The sequence below is a fragment of the Lepidochelys kempii genome, chromosome 20, assembly GCF_965140265.1.
Source record: "Lepidochelys kempii isolate rLepKem1 chromosome 20, rLepKem1.hap2, whole genome shotgun sequence".
Taxonomy (NCBI): domain Eukaryota; kingdom Metazoa; phylum Chordata; order Testudines; family Cheloniidae; genus Lepidochelys; species Lepidochelys kempii.
The window spans coordinates 13386286-13408740 of NC_133275.1; the positions used below are offsets into that span (position 1 = coordinate 13386286).

At 56.6% G+C, this 22455-nt stretch overlaps 1 protein-coding gene across 2 annotated transcripts in view; it reads left to right on the forward strand.

Moving 5' to 3' along the window:
- TESPA1 (thymocyte expressed, positive selection associated 1) overlaps window positions 1-22455 on the forward strand; it is a 47068-nt gene that overhangs the window by 19429 nt on the left and 5184 nt on the right. The window contains exons 3-11 of one of the 2 annotated variants that reach the window (XM_073318677.1): window positions 13668-13874; window positions 14602-14644; window positions 17405-17454; window positions 17815-17868; window positions 18447-18483; window positions 18925-19026; window positions 19229-19333; window positions 19951-20159; window positions 21050-22275. In XM_073318677.1, coding sequence (XP_073174778.1) covers window positions 13709-13874; window positions 14602-14644; window positions 17405-17454; window positions 17815-17868; window positions 18447-18483; window positions 18925-19026; window positions 19229-19333; window positions 19951-20159; window positions 21050-22275 — 1992 coding nt within the window. In that variant the 5' untranslated portion in view covers window positions 13668-13708. The remainder of the gene's footprint in view (window positions 1-13667; window positions 13875-14601; window positions 14645-17404; window positions 17455-17814; window positions 17869-18446; window positions 18484-18924; window positions 19027-19228; window positions 19334-19950; window positions 20160-21049; window positions 22276-22455) is intronic. The other variant, XM_073318679.1, reaches the window with a different exon arrangement.

Below are 22455 nucleotides of genomic sequence, written 5' to 3' on the forward strand. Positions count from 1 at the left end.
TTGCGAATACAGACTAACACGGCTATTACTCTGAAACCATTAGGACAGACTCCCAAGGGAAGGGCTGAAGTCTCCCTCTCTTGGTCTCTTCCAATGTGGACTGTAGCCTTTCTCTAGAAGAGGCGTTAGGCAAACCCAAGTTAGTGGGCTCAGCAGCACAGAGGGACTGGGTGACATTCTCTGCCCTGAGCTATCTAGGAGTCAGACTAGAGGGTCTAATGGCCCCTTCGGTGGATCTATGAATAATTTCCCAGTGGCTCCTGGAGACTCTCCTTGGTGCTGCTCTGAGCAGCGGGTGTTTGTGATCTACTGGCTGAGCTGGGCGACTGGCACCTCCTCAGTCATGTGACAAGTCTTCTCCACAAGATGGCCACACAGGCACTTCAGCCCCAGACACTCCCCTGAAGAGAAGATCAATTTGCAGGAGGATTCACAGCACTTTCCCATGTGGCCAATATTTGCACAGACACAATCCCGCTTGCAAGGGGGTTTAGGAAACGCATGCGGGTTTGTGCACCACCCGGGAGTGCACAGGGAGGCTGGAGAAGATGGCAGTGGAAGTGGAGATGGGGTAGTGATAGGGAGAACTCTAGAAGAGTTCCTTATTCAGTGTTAGAAGAAATCAGACATTTCTGAAGTGCTTCCCTGCAGTCACATGCCACAGCCTGTTGCTGCCTGTGGTGACCTCAAGCTCTTCAGCATCAACCCAATCGTGGTGGGTGGAGGGGGTCTCCAAACACCGCTATCTTGCTTGTCCCTCAGGCAGACCCCCCTCCAGATCTCACTGTGGCGGGAGCCATGAGAGCTAAACCCAAATCCTGGCATTGGAAGTGATGGTGCAGGGCACGCTGGGGCCCAAGCGCTGCCCTGAGCGGCCCCTTGGCTGTGATTGGGACATGGCCACACATTCAGTGGGGTGGGGTGGGGGCACTGGCCCTGATGGTACAGTGAACTCTGTCTCTCTGACTGACTGGCCCTGGTAATTCTCCCATGTGGACCATGGACGTACGGGGGGGTTGCTGCTTCCAGTTTGTCGGTGAATGTCTCTCCGCGCACGGCTTGCTCCGCCGCAGGGCTGAGATCTGTTTGCCCTCAGCAGGGGGACGGTGAAGAGAGCTCCCCCTCTGGCTCCTGGCCGGGTGCCTCACACCAGCCTAGCAGAGAAGGCAACTCAGGGAACTGGGTTGAGACCCTCCCAGCTTGTCTTACATAGGCCCTGAGCCACTCTCAGACGCTCATGACTCCTGGTCTGGGCCAGCACAAGACGGATGGCCTGGAAGGGGAGGCCATGGGCCCCAGGGCTGTTGTTCACGTGATTTAGCTATGCGGCGTCTATGATATCCTCACGGCTGCAGGGAGTGGGCGGTGGTTTCGGTAGATGCTGGTGATGCAGGAATCCCTGAGCTAAGCTGATGGAGGGTGAGTCGCTCGCCTCCCTTGCCTGGACACCTGGTGCCTGCCCAGCTGTCATGCTGCAGGAGTTTCCATCTGCAGGAGGGGGCCGCAATTTTCCACTCAGTGGTTGGGTGGGATTATCACAGGTCACACCCCCCTCTGCCCTTGTGTATATGTGTGGGGAGGACATGTGGTAGCCACTGTGGGTAGGACATAAAAACATAAGAACGGCCATACTGGGTAGGACCAATGGTCCATCTAGCCCAGTATCCTGTCTTCTGACAGTGGCTGGTGCCAGATGCTTCAGAAGGAATAAAAGAATAGGGCAATTATCTCAGAGGTTTAAGGCTACCCAGAGCATGAGTAGCACCCCTGACCATCTTGGCTAACAGCCATTGATGGATCTATCCTCCATGACCGTATCGCTTTCTTTTTTGAACCCAGTTATACTGTTGGCCTTCAGAACATCCCCTGGCAATGAGTTCCACAGGTTGACTGTATGTTGTGTGGAGAAATATTTCCTTATGTTTGTTTTAAATTTGCTGATTAGTAATTTCATTGGGTGACCCTGGTTATCATGCTATGTGAAGAGGTAAATAACACTTTCCTAGTCACTTTCTCCATGCCATTCGTGATCTTATAGACCTCTGTCACATCCTCCCGTACTTGTGTCTTTTCTGAGTTGAACAGTCCCAGACTTTTTAATTTCTCCTCATACGGAAGCTGTTCCAGACCCCTAATCATTTTTGATGCCCTCCTCAGGACCTTTTCCATGTCTAATATAGCTTTTTAAAGATGGGATGAGCAGAACTGCACACACTATTCAAGATGTGGGGGTACCATGGATTTATATGGTGGCATTATGATATTTACTGTCTTATTATCTGTCCCTTTCCTAATACTTCCTAACATTCTGTTCACTTTGTTGGCTGCCACTGCACATTAAGTGGATGTTTTCAGAGAAGCATCCACAATGACTCCAAGATCTCTTTCTTGAGTGGCAACAGCCAATTTAGACCCATCATTTTATATGTATCGTTGGGATTATGTTTTCCAATGTTCATTACTTTGCATTTATCAACATTGAATTTGATCTGCCATTTTGCTGCCCAGTCACCCAGTTTAGCGAGATCCCCTTGTAGCTCTTCCCAGTAAGCTTTGGACAGTTTTGTATCATCTGCAAATTTTGCCACTTCACCATTTACCCCTTTTCCCAGATCATTGATGAGTGTGTTGAACAGCACGGGTCCCACTACAGATCCCTGGGGGACACCACTATTTACCTCTCTCCAGTCTGAAAACTGACCATTTATTCTTCATTTGTCCTGGAGCTGGATCCGCTTGCTGCAGCCAGCCTGGGCCCTGCTTTCCTGTGCAGCACCCAGGACTCTGAGCTGCATTGCGCAGAGGAGCGGTGGCCTGTGCTTTGCCTACCAGGCCACAGTGCTGCTGCTGGCCAGGCTGGGGTGCTGCCTGCCAGTACCCCAGCTATCTGGCTGCACAGCAGAACCGCATGCCTGGGCAGGCCCCAATGTCCTGGAATTTCTGTCAGATCCTAACAGATCATTCCCCTTCACAGGGGTATGTTCTGCATGGCGGGTCGCTGGCTGGAAAACCAGCCAGGGCGAGGACAGCCTGTGGCAGCGGAGGGATGAGGGGTAGGGAGTGTACCCTCTGCATGGAACGGTGCCCCGTTCTGTGTGGACTCCCTGTGGAGCAGCACACGGGGGCAGGGTGCTGGGCAGGGGGGTGGAGCAGGGAGGGGCTGAGGGTTCACACCTTCCCTTTTTCTACCCTGGACTGGGCACAATATAGGCTGTAATAGCACCTCTGGGATCTCTGCAGCCTGGGGTGGCACCTCCCCAATGTCCAGCCCAACTACCCGGGTTGGGCCATGGCAATAGAATGTGACCCTCAGATTGCTCAGTGCTCCAGCTCCAGGGTCCCCACACACAGGCTCTGTCAATGCCCCTCAGTCCTGACCCACAGCCCTGCTATCTCAGCGTAGGGTTCCCCCGCCTTAGCTCTGTTGGTGAGAGTGGGAGCTGGAGCTGCCAGCAGGACCATTGCTGATGGAACTGCTCGGAGCCTATGTGCTGGGCTGGGGGGTCAGTGATGGGAATCTGGTCATTGTTGCTGGGAAGAGCTCAGGGAAGGGAAGGTTCCTCAGTGTTTCCTCGCCAGCCAGACTCTCGGTTCTTCACTTGTCCCGGAGCTGGATCCGCTCACTGCAGACAGCCTGGGCCCTGCTCTCTTGTGCAGCACCCAGGACTCTGATCTGCATTGCCCCAGACAATGTGGTTTGTGCTGCCAGGCCACGGTGCCTGACAGTAACCCCAGCAATCTGGCTGCACAGCAGAACTGCATGCCAGGGCCCCAATTTCCTGGAATTTCTGACATGTCAAAATCAGGGCTCATCCCACCCACCCGCTCACAGATGGCATAAGCTGGGGGTGAGGGGGAAGGAGCCCACAGAGCCCATGAAGAAATGAACAAAAGCTTAAAAAAAGATCCCCTGGCAAACGTGCCTCACCTGAGTGAAAGCCAAGTTGCCCTGTCTTCACTGCTAGGTGTCCTGTGCTGGCTAATTCGAGTTCAGAACATGTCCCTCTTCCCATATAGACACACCCTGGGGATCATGCTGGGTGCTGGGAAGGGCAGCAATTCATACAATCATAGATTCCAAGGTCAGAAGGGCCCACTGTGATCATTGAGTCAGACTTCCTGTGTCACATAGGCCAGAGACCTGCCCCAAATAGAATAATTGAAAGTTCCTGTTTGAACTAGAGCATAAGATAAATCAGGTTGAAAGTTGCTAGTGAGGGAGAATCTACCATAGCCCTTGGTAAACTGTTCCAATGGTTAATTACTCTTATTCCCAGTCTGAATTTGTTTAGCTTCAACTTTCAGCACTGGATCATGTTAGAATCACAGAATCATAGAATCTCCGGGTTGGAAGGGACCTCAGGAGGTCATCTAGTCCAACCCCCTGCTCAAAGCAGAACCTAATCCCCAACTAAATCATCCCAGCCAGGGCTTTGTCAAGATGGGCCTTGAAAACGTCTAAGGATGGAGATTCCACCACCTCCCTAGGTAACCCATTCCAGTGCTTCACCACTCTCCTAGTGAAATAGTGTTTCTTAATATCCAACCTAGACCTCTCCCACGGCAACTTGAGACCATTGCTTCCTGTTTTGTCATCTGCCACTACTGAGAACAGCCGAGCTCCATCCTCTTTGGAATTCCCCTTCAGGTAATTGAAGGCTGCTATCAAATCCCCCCTCACTCTTCTCTTCTGCAGACTAAATAACCCCAGTTCCCTCAGCCTCTCCTTGTAAGTCAAGTGCCCCAGCCCCCTAATCATTTTAATTGCCCTCCGCTGGACTCGCTCCAATTTGTCCACATCCTTTCTGCAGTGTGGGGAACAAAACTGGACACAGTACTCCAGGTGTGACCTCACCAGTGCCAAATAGAGGGGAATAATCACTTCCCTCAATCTGCTGGCAATGATCCTACTAATACAGCCCAATATGCCGTTATCCTTCTTGGCAACAAGGGCACATAGCTGACTTATATCCAGCTTCTCGTCCACTGTAATCCGCAGGTCCTTTTCTACAGAACTGCTGCTTAGCCAGTCGGTCCCCAGCCTGTAGCAGTGCATGGGATTCTTCCGTCCTAAGTGCTCTGCATTTGTCTTTGTTGAACCTCATCAGACTCTGCATTTGTCTTTGTTGAACCTCATCAGATTTCTTTTGGCCCAATCCTCCAATTTGTCTAGGTCACTCTGGACCCTAACCCTACCCTCCAGCGTATCTACCTCTCCACCCAGTTTAGTGTCATCTGCGAACTTGCTAAGAGTGCAATTCATCCCGTCATCCAGATCATTGATAAAGATGTTGAACAAAACTGGTCCCAGGACCGACCTCTGGGGCATGCCGCTTGATACCGGCTGCCAGCTAGACATTGAGCCGTTGATCACTACCTGTCGAGCCCGACAATCTAGCCAGCTTTCTATCCACCTTATAGACCTTTCCACCCTATAGACCTTTATCCACCTTAAAGGTCTATCCACCTTATAGACCTTTCATTGCTAGATAGAAGAGCCCATTCGGAAATATTTGTTCCCCATTTAGGTACTTACAGACTCTGAACAACTCACTCTTAACTTTCTCCGTTCTGGGCACTAGGAATGGGAGTGGTTCCAGGTGCTGGGAACGGGAGTGGTTCTGGGCACTGGGCAATGGGAGAGGTTCCAAGTGCTGGGAATGGGAGCGGTTCCAGGTACTGGGAACCGGAGCGGTTCCGGGTTTTGGGAATGGGAGAGGTTCCGGGTTTTGGGAATGGGAGAGGTTCCAGGTGCTGAGTGTGACCGGTTCTCCCTGGGGTGCCACTTGGAACTGGGGTACCACTGAGCCCTCCTGACCCACCAGCCTGGGCTCCCTTTACACTGTACTGCCGTGACAGGTCCTCAAGCCCCCTCCAGCACACATACAGGTAGGGACACACTCAGCTGCAGGTACACACAGATGCTGAGATCAGCTTGGCGTGGGAAGGCTCAGCTAAGGAACTGCCCAGTCACTCAAGTGCACACCCCGCTTTGAAGGGTAAACCCAAAGTTATACCATCTTGCGCTGCACAGGGAACTGTACAGCGTAAGCTCATAAAATTCGCCCCCTCCCTCAGTGTGGAGAGGGATATACACAGCTTTCTGCCCCAAGTAATGACTTGCACACACACTGGTTTTAGACAAAGCAAAAATGAATTTATTAACTACAAAAGATAGATTTTAAGCAATTATAAGGGATAGCCCTGTGACGATGTGACTCAGCAGGGAGGGGGGAGTGTTGACCTGGGAATGTGCCCTGGGGATGGGAGACCTGAGAGCCTGTCACCTGAGCCAGGAGGGGGAGGGGGAGGTGACACCTCTGCCCAGGAATGTGAACAGAGGCTGCAGCAGGGAACCTGCTGGGTGGGTTTAGTTTTTCAGTTTGGGGCTGGGTGGAGGAACACAGGGAACCCCAGGGCTGGGGTCTAAGCTCCCTGCTCCCCCAGAAGGACGTGATTGAGGGGTCCTGGTTGTACCCACAAGCTCTGTTTGGGACTGTTCCTGTTGTCCAATAAACCTTCTGTTTTACTGGCTGGCTGAGAGTCTCAGTGGATCCCAGGAAGAGGGGTGCAGGGCCTGGACTCCCCCACACTCCGTGACAACTGGTGGCAGCGGTGGGATATACTGCACCCCGTGAACGGCGCTTCCTGCAGTAAGTGACTGGGGAGCAGTAAAACGAAGGGGAATTGACGGGGACCAGGCGTGCTGAAGATTCAGAGAGAGACGGTTTCGGGGGGCGGTTAACCCCTGGGAATGTGTGACCAGAGAGAAAGACTTTTGCAGTAACAGGGTCCCCCAGGGGATTGCAGCGAGCGGTCCCAGGGGCGGAGGAGTCTGCAGCTCGACCCTGGCAAAGAGTCGGTGACCTCAAGAAGGACGGGCACACGAGGGGCTTTTCCTGGAAACCGTGGGAAGCTGCCCAGCCTGCGAGTGGCCAGCAGGGAGATGTACGCTAAACGCCTGAAGAGCGACCTGGTGGAGCTGTGCAGGCAGAGGGGGCTGCGCATCGGGAGGTCCACCAAGGAACAGCTGATTGCCCAGCTGGAGGAGAGGGATCGCTTGGATGACCCGATCCCTGTCCCTGAGGGAAGCTGCCCGGGGGACGCAGCGTGGGCCCTGGGGCCTGACCGGGCTGGGAGGGGTCAGACTGCTGCTGAGGACATCCCGAGACCCTTCCTACCTATGTCCGGGGGAGGGGTTGGGGGAAGCCCAGCGAATACCGAGGGCACCCTGACCCCGGCACCCAGCAGGGGATCCTCCCGGCGGAGCTCCCCATCCCTGGAGCGGAGGCGGCTGGAATGGGAGAGGGAGATGAAAATGAGGGAGCTGGAGGATCATGAAAAACAACGTCAACATGAGGAGAAACAACGTCAACATGAGCAGGAGGAGAAGGAGAAACAACGTCAACATGAGCAGGAGGAGAAGGAGAAACAACGTCAACATGAGCAGGAGGAGAAGGAGAGGGAGCGTCAGGAGAAGGAGAAACAAAGACAGCATGAACTGGAGCTGGCCAGGCTGAGGAGCAGTGGGGCCCCGGCTGCGGTGAGTGCGGGGGGACCCAAGACGGCAAGGAACTTTGATAAGTGCTTCCTGGCTCAGAGGAAGGAGGGGGAGGACATGGATAGCTTCCTGACGGCCTTTGAGAATGCCTGTGAGCTGCACAGGGTTGACCCTGCAGACAGGCTCCAGTTTCTCACCCCCTTACTGGACCCCAAAGCCGTGGAGGTGTACAGCCGAATGACAGGGGCGGAGGCAGGGGACTATGAACTGTTCAAGCAGGCCCTGCTCCGTGAGTTTGGGTTGACCCCCGAGATGTACCGGAGAAGGTTCCGGAGTCAGCGTAAAACGCCTGAGGTCACCTACCTACAACTGGCCAACCGGATGCAGGGGTATGCCCGCAAGTGGACAGCTGGGGCCCAAGCTAAAGAGGACCTGCTGGACCTAATCGTACTGGAGCAACTGTATGATCAGTGCCCGTCCGACCTGAGGCTGTGGCTGGTGGACAAAAAGCTCGAGAACCCCCAGCACGCAGGGCAGCTGGCCGACGAGTTTGTGAACAGTCGGTCAGGGGGTAGCCGGGAGGAGCCCCAAAAGAACAGGCCCCCCCCGATGCAGAGAGAGAGTCACCAGGGGGCCTCCCAGCGGGGAAATAGGGAGAACCCCCTCCCAAGGGGAACGCCTGGCGTCGGGCCCCTCCGACCTGCTCGAGGGGACCAACGTGACCTGAGCTGCTATCACTGTGGCCAGAGAGGCCACGTACGGTCCCAGTGCCCCGGGCTCAGGGACAGACTGAGCAGACCCAACCTACCCAGGGTTAACTGGGTAGGGACCCAGCTGGACGAGGGGCAGACGACCCAGGAAAGGGGGCCTACCAGTTTACCACCTGCCCCGGAGGGAAGAGTACCCCAGGCCAGCTCCACCAGAGGGCTGGAGGCTCTGGACTCAGGGTGCTCAGTTTACAGGGTGGGCGCGGGGCTGTCCCTCCGGAGAGAGTGCCTTGTTCCCCTGGAGGTGGATGGGAGGAAGGTCAATGGATACTGGGATACGGGCGCGGAGGTGACGCTGGCCCGGCCCGAGGTGGTGGCCCCAGATCGGGTGGTGCCCAACACCTATCTGACCCTGACAGGGGTGGGCGGGACCCCATTTAAGGTGCCCGTGGCAAGGGTACACCTGAAATGGGGGGCCAAGGAGGGCCCCAAGGATGTGGGGGTACACCACCATTTGCCCACTGAAGTTTTGATGGGGGGAGACCTAGAGGACTGGCCAAGCAAGCCCCAGGCCGCCCTGGTTGTGACGCGTAGCCAGAGCCGGCGAGGGGCACTGCGCCCTGACCTCGGGGAGGGTATCACACCGGAGGCGCAGGACCCTACCCTGGTGGGGAGGGAGGGCCGAGGGGCACGGCTTAGAGAGGCGGAGGCCTTAGACCTGGCCAGCGAGAGGGAACCGGGCCCCGTCCCTGCCCCAGCTGCTGAGTTCCAGGCCGAGTTGAGGAAAGATCCCTCCTTGCGGAAGCTCAGGGACCTGGCCGACCTCAGGGTGGTACGGACCATGAGGAGAGGCTGCCAGGAGAGGTTCCTGTGGGAGAAGGGGTTCCTGTACCGAGAATGGGCTCCCACAAGGGAAGTGGAGTCCTGTGGGATCAGGAGGCAGCTGGTGGTCCCCCAGAAGTATCGCCGCAAGCTCCTGTACCTGGCCCATGACATCCCCCTCGCAGGGCACCAGGGAATCCGGCGCACCCGGCAGAGGTTGCTACAGAACTTTTACTGGCCCGGGGTCTTTACCACGGTCCGGCAGTATTGCCGATCCTGTGACCCCTGTCAGAGGGTGGGGAAGGCCCGGGACAAGGGGAAAGCGGCTTTGAGACCTTTGCCCATCATAGAGGAGCCTTTCCAGAAGGTGGCCATGGACATCGTGGGGCCTCTCAGCAAGACGACCCGGTCGGGGAAGAAATACATTCTGGTGGTGGTAGATTTTGCCACCCGCTACCCCGAGGCAGTGCCCTTAGCTTCCATTGAAGCAGACACCGTGGCCGATGCGCTCCTGACCATTTTCAGCCGAGTGGGGTTCCCCAAGGAAGTCTTAACAGACCAAGGCTCCAACTTCATGTCGGCCCTGCTCCGGTGCTTGTGGGAGAAATGTGGGGTCCGGCACGACTGGGCCTCAGCGTATCACCCCCAGTCCAATGGGCTGGTGGAGAGGTTTAACGGGACGCTAAAGATGATGCTGAGAACCTTTATGAATCAGCACCCGCAGGACTGGGACAAGTACTTACCTCACCTGCTGTTCGCGTACAGGGAGGTGCCCCAGGAGTCTACCGGATTTTCGCCTTTCGAACTGTTATATGGCAGGAGGGTGAGGGGCCCCCTGGACCTGATGAGAGACGAGTGGGAGGGGAAGGTCACTCCCGATGGAGAGTCAGTGGTGGAGTATGTCCTGATCTTCCGAGAGAGACTGGCTGAACTCATGGGCCTGGCCAGGGAGAATCTGGCCAGAGCCCAGAGGAAGCAGAAGGTCTGGTATGACCGCACGGCACGGGCCCGTGCCTACGCCACCGGGGATCAGGTGATGGTTCTCATCCCAGTGAGAAAGAACAAACTACAGGCCGCCTGGGAGGGCCCTTTCAAGGTCGTCAAGCAGCTCAATGAGGTAAACTATGTGGTGGAGCTGTCAAACCGGGCGCACCACCGCCGGGTGTACCATGTGAATATGATGAAGCCATATTATGCCAGGGGGAATGTGGTGTTGGCCGTGTGTGGACAGTGGGAAGAGCAGGGAGATGACCCTTTAGTAGATCTATTCCCTGGGACCAGAGCTGGTTTCCCCCTGGAAACAATTCCCCTCTCGGATCAGCTAACCCCTGCCCAGCAAGCTGAGGTCAGGGAGGTGCTGCATCCGTACCGACAGCTGTTTTCCAACCAGCCTGGACGCACTAATCTGACTGTCCACCGGGTGCAGACAGGGTCACACCCGCCGATAAGATGCTCCCCCTTCCGAGTCACAGGGAAAACTGCTCAGGACCTGGAAAGAGAGGTCCGGGACATGCTGGCTTTGGGGGTGATCCAGCCATCTGCCAGCCCTTGGGCCTCGCCGGTGGTGCTGGTCCCCAAAAAGGACGGGTCGGTCCGGTTCTGTGTGGACTATCGGAAGCTCAATGCCATCACTGTATCTGATGCCTACCCCATGCCCAGGCCGGACGAGCTCCTAGACAAGCTGGGAGGAGCTCGGTACCTCACCACCATGGACCTTACAAAGGGCTACTGGCAAGTGCCGCTGGATGCAGATGCCCGACTGAAATCGGCCTTTATCACCCCTCTGGGGCTCTATGAGTTCCTGACCCTGCCTTTCGGCCTCAAGGGAGCGCCGGCCACCTTCCAGCGCCTAGTGGACCAGCTCCTGAGGGGGATGGAGAGTTTTGCCGTGGCGTATATTGATGACATCTGTGTCTTTAGCCAGACCTGGGAGGACCACGTGTCCCAGGTTAGACAAGTGCTGGACCGACTCCAGGGGGCTGGGCTGACTGTAAAAGCGGAGAAGTGCAAGGTGGGGATGGCGGAAGTATCTTACCTGGGCCATCGGGTGGGGAGCGGCCGCCTAAAGCCGGAACCAGCCAAGGTGGAGGTGATCAGAGACTGGCCCGCTCCCCACACCAAAAAGCAGGTCCAAGCCTTTATTGGGATGGCAGGATACTACCGAAGATTTGTGCCCCACTTTAGCGCCATCGCCACCCCCATCACGGAGCTATGCAAGAAGGGGAAGCCAGAGAAGGTGGTCTGGACCGAACAGTGCCAGGTGGCTTTCCGGGCGCTGAAGAAGGCTCTGGTCAGTGGCCCAGTTCTGGCAAACCCAGACTTTGACAAGCCCTTTGTGGTGTTCACCGACGCCTCAGACACGGGACTGGGGGCGGTCTTAATGCAGGAGGATGAAAAGGGGGAGAGACACCCCATCGTGTACCTGAGCAAGAAGTTGCTACCCCGGGAGCAACACTACGCGGCCATCGAGAAGGAGTGCCTGGCCATGGTGTGGGCCCTCAAGAAACTAGAGCCCTATCTCTTCGGGCGACACTTCACTGTCTACACCGACCACTCTCCCCTGACCTGGCTGCACCAGATGAAAGGAGCCAACGCCAAGCTCCTGAGATGGAGCCTGCTCCTGCAGGATTACGACATGGACGTGGTCCACGTGAAGGGAAGTGCCAACCTGATAGCGGATGCGCTGTCCCGGAGAGGGGGCCCCGAACTTCCCCAGGTCACTGGTCAGCGTGACCCCGCTCAGTTCAGTCTCGAAGGGGGGAGAGATGTGACGATGTGACTCAGCAGGGAGGGGGGAGTGTTGACCTGGGAATGTGCCCTGGGGATGGGAGACCTGAGAGCCTGTCACCTGAGCCAGGAGGGGGAGGGGGAGGTGACACCTCTGCCCAGGAATGTGAACAGAGGCTGCAGCAGGGAACCTGCTGGGTGGGTTTAGTTTTTCAGTTTGGGGCTGGGTGGAGGAACACAGGGAACCCCAGGGCTGGGGTCTAAGCTCCCTGCTCCCCCAGAAGGACGTGATTGAGGGGTCCTGGTTGTACCCACAAGCTCTGTTTGGGACTGTTCCTGTTGTCCAATAAACCTTCTGTTTTACTGGCTGGCTGAGAGTCTCAGTGGATCCCAGGAAGAGGGGTGCAGGGCCTGGACTCCCCCACACTCCGTGACAAGCCCACAGATCAAAGCAGATCACCTAGCAAATAAAGCAAAAATGCAATCTAAGCTTAATATACTAAAGAAATTGGATATGAATACCAAATTCTCACCCTAATTGTTAGTTTAGGCAGTTTGCAGAGATTCTTGAGGGAAAGCTGCACCTGCTTGCATCTTAAACCCCCAGGTATTTCTTTCACAGGCTAGAAATTCCTCTAGCCTGGGTTCAGCCCTTCTCCCCCAGTTCAGTCCCTGTTCCTCAGATGTTTCCAAGAGTCTCCTTTGGGCAGGAAGTCCATGAAGAACCACGATGATGTCACTCTGCTGCCTTAAATAGCTTTTGCATATGGCGGGAACCTTTCATCTCCAACTTTAGTTCCCATGCCTTTCAGTGGAAAAACACTGGTATTCTATGATGGAATCCAGTACCAGGCAACTTGGTCACATGTCTCTGTAGGGCCATAGCAGCCATGTGTCAGAGGCTGTTTGTAGCATCCTCGGGAAGGCTCCCTGGTGGAAGAGTAGCATCTTCTAAAGACCTATTGTTCTTCCTAATGGTCCTTCCCAGCCAGCCATCTAGGCTCGTTGCATTCTGCCTAGTGAGCATTTCCAAGGTGTACACACATTTGTAATAGATACATACACAATAGTCCTAACTTCAGATACCAAAATGATACATGCATACAAAAAGGGTAATCATATTCGGTAAATCATAACCTTTCCAATGATATCTTACATGACCCATCTTGCATAAAATACATCATAGTTATGCCATAATCATATCATAATAATATTACTATGAAGAATATGGGGCGTAATGCCACACTGGGAATGGGAGAGATTCCAGGAGCTGGGACTGGGAGTGGTTGCAGGCACTGGGAATGGGAGAGATTCTGGGTGCTGGGAACGGGAGACGTTCCGGGCGCTCGGAACGGGAGAGGTTCTGGGAGCTGGGAACAGGAGCAGTTGCAGGGGCTGGGAATGGGAAAGGTTCCAGGTGCTGGGGAATGGGAGAGGTTCTGGGAGTTCAGAACGGGAGCAGTTCTGGGTGCTGGGGAACAGGAGAGATTCTGGGAGCTGGGACTGGGAGCGGTTGCGGGCACTGGGAACAGGAAAGGTTCTGGGAACTGGGAACAGGAGCGGTTGCGGGTGCTAGGAATGGGAGAGATTCTGGGCACTGGGAACGGGAGAGATTCCAGGCACTGGGAACAGGAGCAGTTGCAGGCGCTGGGAATGGGAAAGATTCCGGGTGCTGGGGAATGGGAGAGATTCTGGGCACTGGGAATGGAAGCAGTTCTGGGTGCTGGGAATGGGAGCAGTTCTGGGCTCTGGGAAGGGGAGAGGTTCTGGGCCCTGGGAGCCCGTGGGAGGCATTGCTCCCCTGGTGAGCTGCAGAAGGCGACCCCCGGCTGTGCCCTGTCAGCAGAGACCACAGGAGGTGTGGCTCAGCTCAGACGTGGATGCAGTGACTGACTGTTGGTTTCTCTCAGGGTCTTGGCTCTGCCCAGAAAGTCCTGTGGCCCTGCGAGCCATGGAGGCTGCATCAGTGCTGAGCCCCTCATCCTGGGAGAAGCGCAGAGCGTGGGTCCGGCAGAGCCGGTGCTGGCGTACCACTGTGCTGGAGGAGGAGGCAGCGGTGGCCGTGCGGGATGTGTCCGGGCTGCAGCCACCACATCTAGACGATGTCTTCTTCGAAGGTGGGAGAGCAGCTGGGGAAGTGGGCAGGGGTGGGGTGAGTGTTGGGGGGGGGGGGGGGGGGGGAATGGGTTCTTCCTTTAACTCCTGTGCTGTGCTTCCCAAGGGGCCGGTGTGCACGGCGGGACTGTGTCCGCTCTTGTTCACTCTGAGCACTGGGCAGAACAACACCTGCCCCTCCCCTCCCCCTCCCCCCCCATCCCCTTTTCAGAGCTGCAAAAACATCCCTGAAAAAGTTCCAGGAACTGGAAAAAATTTCCATCAAATGACCCTACAACTGACCCTGATGACCCCATTCTGGACCTTGGGCCCAGCCCTGTGGCTGCATCCCTGACCCTAACAGATCATTCCTGACGCCAAAGCCCCCAGTCCCAACCCCTGCCCCTGTTCCTGGGGCTGAGACCTCTCCTTGTAGAGTGGCCAGGGCCTTGACTGGACCTTCCCCCTTGGACCTGCACCCTCTGTCTACAGGAGGAAGAGGCTCAGTGCTCAGCCTGAGATGTGAAGCTCCCAGCCAGTGCAGGGCCCACTTCCCAGGAAAACCCACTGAGATCCCCAGGCTGGTGCACCCACCCTGCTCATCCCAATGAGCATGCTGTTCTGGGACTGGTCCTGGGGAGGTCATGGGGCTATTGGCACAGAGAGGTGCAAGTTGGGAGTGTGGGGCTGGGAAGGGGGAGGGGAAGGGTTCTCCCTGGTTTATCTGATGGACTTTTGTATTTCCAACAGGAAGCCCCTCCAGCAAGATTGAGACTTGGCTGCAGAATTGTGGGTGAGTCCAACTGCCCTCTGTGTGTAAGAGAGAGAGAGAGAGTGTGTGTGTGTGTGTGTGTATGTGTGTGATAGAATCATAGAACCATAGGGTTAGACGGGACCGCAAGGGTCAGCTAATCTAACTGCCTGCCAAGATTCAGGATTTGTTGTGTCTAAGCCATCCCAGGCACATGGCTGTCCCGCCTCCTTTTGAAAACCTCCAGTGAAGAAGCTTCCACAACCTCGCAGGGCAGTCTGTTCCATGGTCCTACTGTTATTACAGTTAGGACGTTTTTCCTGTGATTAAATCTATATCTGCCCTGCTGTAGTTTAAATCCATTGCCTCTTGTCCTGCCCTCTGTGGCAAGAAAGAACAACTTTGCTCCATCTTTTTTACGGCAATCTTTCAAGTATCTGAAGATTGCACTACCTGAAGGGGGGTTCCAAAGAGGATGAAGCTCAGCTGTTCTCAGTGGTGGCAGATGACAGAACAAGGAGCAATGGTCTCAAGTTGCAGTGGGAGTGGTCTAGATTGGATATTAGGAAACACTATTTCACTAGGAGGGTGGTGAAGCACTGGAATGGGTTACCTGGGGAGGTGGTGGAAACTCCATCCTTAGTGGTTTTTAAGGTCAGGCTTGACAAAGCCCTGGCTGGGATGATTTAGTTGAGGTTGGTACTGCTTTGAACAGGGAGTTGGACTAGATGACCTCCTGAGGGCTCTTCAAACCCTGATATTCTATGATTCTATGATTCCCCTCCTAATCATCTCTTTTCCAAATGAAACATATCCAGTAGCTTCAGCCTTTGCTCATATGGTTGGCATTCCACCCTTTGATCTTCTTTGTTGCTCCCCTCTGGATCTTTTCCAGTGTCTCTCCATTCATTTTATACAATGGTGACCAAAATTGGACACAGTACGCCACATGAGGCTTCACCAGCGCCACGTAGAGGGGTACTATCACCTCCCGTGCCTTGCATGCTCTGCCTCTGTTAATGCAACCCAAAATTGCATTTGCTTTTTTTGCAACAGCAGCACATTGCTGAGTCATGTTGAGGTTGTGATCCACCACAACTCCCAGATCCTTCTCAGCAGTGCTGCTGCCAAGCCAGTTATCCCCCATTCCGTATTTGTGCATTTGGTTTTTCTTCCCTAAGTGTAGCACCTCACATTTGTCTTTGCTGAATTTCATTTCACTGTCTATAGCCCAGTTCTCCAATTTATCAAGATCTCTTTGAATTTTAGCTCTATCCTCTGAAGTGTTGGCACTCCCCCGCGCAGCTTTGTGTCATCTGCAAATTTGATCAGTGTGCTCTCTATACCAACATCCAGGTCATGGGCAATGCATAGCATAGGCTGGGGAAGGCTATGCCCCCCTCAAACAGCCTCACCTGACTCCTCCCATTTTCCGCCCCAAGGTCCCCTCCTGCTTGACACTAGTTGCCCGAGCCCAGGCAGGCTGCCTCCTCTTCTGGGAAGCCGGCTGGGTGGTGCTTGGGGTGGCTGGGGCTGCGCCACCTGGCACTCCAGGGTTGGGGGGGCGCACACCACCTGCCCACCCACCCAGCACTTGGGCAGCCCGGGACTGGGGGTGAGGGGCTGGCGGCTGCGGGGGAGGGAGCCTCTGGGCTTCGGTAGGGGAACGGGGGTGGGAGAGGCAGGATGGGATGGGGGCTAGCCTCCCAATACCTGTGGTTCACCCACCACCCATGATCCAGGTTATTAATAAAGATTTTAAATAACACTAGACCCAGAACAGATCCCTGTGTAACCCCACTTGGGACCTCCTTCCAATCTGACATCATTCCATTAATAGCTTCTCTTTGTTTGTGGTTGTTTAACCAATTATGTATCCACCTAATGGTAGTTCCACCAAGCCCGTATTTCTCCAGCTTACTTATAAGAATTTCATGTGGGATTGTGTCAAAAGCCTTGCTAAAGTTCAGGTATATTATGTCCACCATATTCCCCCTATCCACCAAATCAGTTACCCTGACAAAGAAGGAAATCATGGTGGTTTGGCATGATTTGTTCTTGGTAAATCCATGCTGGCTGCTAGTGATCACCCCTTCATCCTTGCCCCCATCCCCACCCCCATCCAGCTCTCCCCTCACACCAATCCCCACCCCATACCACCATCCCATGATTTAGTTGGGGTTGATCCTGCTTTGAGCAGGGGGTTGGACTAGATGACCTCCTGAGGTCTCTTCCAATCCTGATATTCTATGATTCTATGATCCCTACTCCCATCTCAACCCTCCCCTCACCCCCATCCCGATCACCCTCACCGCATCATCATCCCCATCCCTGTCCCCTCCCACCCATCCCACCCCATCCCAGCCTGCCCCTCACACTCATCCCCAAACCCTCACATCTGTCCCCACCCATCCCAGTCTTCCCCACACCCCCATCCCCACATCCAACCCCATCCCCACCCCCTCACATCCATCCCATTCCAGCCCCTCCCCTCAAACCCATCTTGCCCCCTTCTCCACACCCATCCCAGCCCTCCCCTCGCATGCTTCCCCTCCCCACTCCCACCCTGTCCCTCCCCACACACCCGTTGTACATCACTCCCTTTTTTCATGGGGCTGGATGCCTTTTACTCTCTCTGGAGGCAGAGGAGGGTCAGCGAAATTATAGGGGTAAGAAGTTGCATTGGGGGCAGTAGGGAGAGACCCCCTCAGTCCGCAAGGGGCTCAGGGGACTGGGGAGACCGTGACACTTGAAATAACAATGACAACAATAGCTGCTAACGGGCTCTTCTCTCTGGCTCAGGGCATCCATGGAGGTCCTGCCTGAGGAGCCTGGCCTGCCTGCCCCCTATGGTAGGTTGCTCTCCCCTGTTCTTGGCCCCTTCCTGGTGTCAGGAGCTGGCACTCGGAGCTGGTTTGAGCTATGGAGCTGAGAAGGAATGGTCCTGTGGGACGGAACTGCAGGCCCAGCCGGGGTCGGGGGAGCAGGTCGCTGCATGTTACCAATCATGACCCTGTGCAGGGACCAGCCTGTGGTCGGCGAGCCCCACTCATCAGGGGGCAGGGGACAGTCCATGAACCGAGCTGCCCAGCCCTGGGTGCTCTGAGCACTCCCAGAACCAGGACCCCCTTTGCTCTCAGTGAGCGCCCTGCCCAGCCCGGGGCTTGCTGGCCCAGCTCCCAGGGATCTGCTCAGCCATTGCTCTCTTGCAGGATGCAGTAGTAACGGGACCAGCTTTGAGGATGACTTGACACTGGGAGCAGAAGGTACCAGCCGTGAGGGATGCCAGCTCCCAGACAGTTCCCCCGACAGCAGGGAGTGGGGCCAAAGTCACCCTTGGTTTGGGGCAGTTCACATTTGCTCTCACCAGTGTCAGCCACCATGGGGCTGCACAGCCCTGAACCCAGAAAGCATGTGATTTCCCTGCCACCTCCAGTGGGAGGAGACCAGACACTTGGGAAGAGCTGAGCCCGAATCCCCCATCTCGTGTAGGGGAGGGGGCTTGTGGGAGGGAGGATGGAGGGGGCTGAATGTGCTCAGATCCCTTTTCCCTCCCTCAGCAGGTTGATCCCCCATTGCCCCCGGTCCAGCACATCAGACCCAGCCACCCTGTACAGTGTCTGGTAAACACCCTGACCAGCCTGGGCCCCAGAAACCTTGGCAAGGGCAGCTGGTTCTGGGCCAAGGACACGGTGCTGACTCACTCTCCCCAGTGCCCCACGTGAGGCCTGCCCCTGGGTGCCCCAGGCAAGGGGAGCCACAAGGGGTGGGGGTGCTGGGGGTGCCAAGCTGGGATTCAGAGACACCCTGTGTTACTCACCGTTGCTTCTTCTCGCTCTTCCAGCTCTGTTGTTACCTGGGAATGACAAAGCCGCTGGCAGGTGAGAGACCTGAATCCCACCCCCATGCCCCCAGGGGACTCTGAGCTCAGGCTTCCCCCACCCCAGCCAGCCCTGAGCATAGGCCCTTGTGCCCTCACAGGGCCGTACAGGTCCCACACCAAGACTGTCTGCCCCCTCACACCTCATCTCCACCTGCCAGCCCATACCTGGGCAGGAGCACATCCTGAGTGGCCACCCCACACCTGCAGGCCTCGCTCCCAGCAGCCCCCTTGAAACCCTCCCCCAGATCAGGCCTTGCACCATGTCTGTGGGCCTCATACCCAGTCACAGGGCCTGATCCCTGGGGTGATGTAGGGCAGGATCTGGAGCATGGGTGTTACTGCCCAGGGGATGGTGACCAGGACACTGCCTGGGCATGACCCCGGCGAGGCCACGCTACCCCCAACTGTTTTTGACCCTCCCCTGCCTTCTCTCCCGCAGCAGGACCCTGCTGGAGAAGCCCTGGCCAGGCCGGTATCTCCACCTCGGGCAAAGCATGGCATCCAGTGCCATCTCCGGTGGCACCAACAAGACCACCTCCAGGTAGGACCCCGAGGACCTCAGGACAGGACCCCAGGGATTGGTTGGTTCTTCCCAGGGCAGCGAGTCCATCTGACCTTCAACTCTGGTGAGGCAGCTGCAGCCAGTCCCAGTGCCTTGGGCAGGGGGGCCCTCAGCTGCAGCCAAGCCGGATCTCTTGGGGGTCCTTCAGCCACAGCCAAGCATTCCCCTTTGGTGTCCATAGAGCAGCAGCAAATACCTTGGAATATCCCCCACCCCAACCCAACAACCTCCAACTTGAGACCCACTGGCTTCAGCCAGGGCACTTGGAAAGGAAGGCCCAGGGCAGGTAGGTAATGGGGGGTGGTATGGGACATGGGGATGAGGTGTGGTGTGGGAGACAGTGTGTGGGGATGGTGTGTGGTGGGGGTATGGGGCATGGGGATGAGGTGTGGCAGTGTGGACAGTGTGTGGAGATGAGGTGTGGCAGTTGGGATGGTGTGTGGTGGGGGATAGTGCGTGGGAGGGGGCATGGGGGGTAGCGGTGGGGATGGTATTTGGGGATGGCTCATGTCTACAGGGAGTGTTTGGGAATGGGATATAGGGAGTCGTGGTGGTGGGGATGGTGTGTGCAGATGGAGTGTGGGGATGGGGTATGCTGGTGGGGACGGTGTGTGTGGTTGGGGTGTGGGGATGGGGTATGCTGGTGGGGACGGTGTGTGTGGTTGGGGTGTGGGGATGGGGTATGCTGGTGGGGACGGTGTGTGTGAATGGTTGTGGTGCTGGGGCCCTGGTGGCTGGGATCTGGTGGTGAGGATGGGCATGGCAGTGGGGACATGCCATGGGGATGGGTTATGCCAGTGGGGATGGTATGTGGAGTTTCCCACTGCTCTGACCGCTGCCCCGGCGGGAGGGGTAATCGAGCCCCTTCACCCCTGGTTCAGCGCACCATGTCGCTCTCTGCAGCGTCTCTGAGATCCTGGAGCGGTGCCAGGAGGACGCTGAGGAGATTCTCTACAACTTGGGCTTCGTGCAGGATGAGCCTCAGGCCACAGCCCGGATCCCGGCCCGGTTCTTCTCGTCTCCTTCCCAAGCCAAGGGCATCGATTTCCAGCTCTTCCTGAAGGCCCAGGTGCAGCGCCTGGAGATGGAGGATCCCTGTCTGACCCTGGCCAGTAGGTGTTGCTGGGCTTTCCGCTCCCATAGGAATACCTGGGCATTCCAGAGGAGCCTGGATAGCAGGGGGTTAAAGCAGCCTGGCCGATAAACCTGCAGTCGGGAGTCAGAGGCCATGAGCTGTGCCCAAGGTTGGGACAGCCTCTGAGCCCTGCCACCCTGCCTAGCCAAGCCCAGCTTACTGGCCAGTCACTGCACTCAAGGGATTCATACCCGTGGTGCCAGAGGCAAGTTCCCATCTCGGTCACTGCACCGTCTCAGAGACTGGTGCTTGGAGCAGAGGCATGGGCTGGCCTGCTCTGGGGCTCTGCCCTGGGAGTACAGCTGGGCTGGGGTGGGGATGGGATGTGCCACTGGGGAAATGAAGTGTTGGGACGGGTCATGGCAGTGGATGGTGTGGGGTAAAAGCAGGTAAGAGCAAGCCATTAGAAGTCAGGACTCCTGGGTTCTATTCCCAACTCATCCCACTCTAAGCAGCCTTGGGCAAGTCGCTTCCCCTCTAGTGCCTCAGTTTCCCCACTTTTGAGCTGGGCAGAACGAGATCCACTGTAGTGAAGCGCACGGAGACCCTCTGATACTTGGGGAGTTGTGTTTCTTCCCCCCACCCCCAGCAACCCTTTTCAACCAATACTGAACGGGCGATCAGAAGAGCCTGGCTACTACAGTCGGGTTCCACTCACCAGCTCCCCACAGCAACCTTGCTAATAGATCCACAGGCATCCAGGCCAGCAGGGACTGTTGTGACCACCTAGTCCAGCTTTGGGCATGGCCTAGGCGAGAGACTGCCCCCAGGGACTCCTGCCTCTGGCTCTGTAACTTCTGCTTGGCTCTGAACATCCCCGATCTCTGCCAAGTGTCTCACCTTCCTCTCTCCTTTCCATGCTGCCAGGTCGGTTCCAGCAGGTGGAGGCGCTGGCTGCGACAGCGGACGCCTTCTTCTGCCTCTATTCCTACGTCTCCAAGACGCCCCTGCAGAAGATCTCGCCAGCCCAGATTTTCTGGGCCTGCCCAGAAATCCCCAACTGCTGGGTCGTGCCCGCGAAGGCCGAGACTAAGTCTCCCGTGGACCGTCTGAAGAAAGCCATCTCCAAGATGTGCCTGTACACCTCACCCAGAGCCGAGTCCCTGCGGAGAGCCAGCACGGTACCCAGCTGCCGGAGGAGCATCCTGGGCAGGGTGGTGCAGGAGGTGCTGGAGAGGGCGAGGGAGGAGCGGTTCCGATTTGACCAAACAGACATAGAGGACATGGAAGGGGCAGCCCATGAGATGCCCACGGGGACATTCCAATGCCAGCATAGAGTGGAGAGCTCCTTCCAAGAGCCACCGTCACCAGATCTGGCAGAGCATGTTTCAGTGCATCTCTGCCATGGAGGCGAGGCAGCCCCCACGCCTCCAGGAGGGAAAGGACAGCTCCACACAGTGCCAGCCCTGCCAAGGCTGCAATGGGCCCCGCAGGGGCTACCTGCTGGCACAGCTGGGGCGTGTACAGAGGGAGCGGGTAGTCCAGGCCTCCAGGAGAAGAAAGGCCCTGGAGAAGCCCCTATGGAGATGGCTCCTTCCAAATGGGAGTTCTCCATGGACGCGTCCTGCCCCTCAGGGGGAGCAGGGTCTGATGAGGAGAGTTCCTATGCTGGAAGCACGGCTGCACCATCTCCTGGGACACACTCCATGGCCACCAAAGCCCTGGGCACTGTCGGGACAACATGGTTCCATCCGGAGCCCAGAGAGGGGCTCAGAGGTGAGGCCGGGTTTGCCTTAGACTTGTCCAGGGCCCTGAGCACGGATAATGCAGGCTCCTGCGTAGCCCGGCTGCCCCACCCGGGGGGGCCTCCAGGGAAGGACGCGCTGGAGGCCTACAGAGAAGCTCTCATGTGCCCAGAGGAGCTGAGGGCTGAAGGCAAAGGACACTCACCGCTCAGAGGCAGCTCCTACGCGTGTGGCTCCCGGGACGTGGCACATCCCCAGGGGCAGGACACCAAAGCCCCAGGGCCAGCATTGCACTCCCTGGGGGAGGTTCCTGCTTCGTGGGTGGCAGGCGGGGGCTCCATGCTCCATGGGCCTTGCTGGGCACCGACGCTGCCCCTCCAGGAGGATGATTCTTTTGAAATGGAAGAGGTGGGTATAGACATGGGGATGCCCTGAGCCTAATCACTGAGCCCTTTGGGGGGCAGGGGAGGAAGGTCCGCCCTCCACCTGCAGGGAGTGCCCTGTAGATAGCCATGGGCACTGCATCCCTGCACTGCACTCATGCACTCAATGGTCCTGCCCCTGTCCCGGTGCGCCTGTACCTCCCCA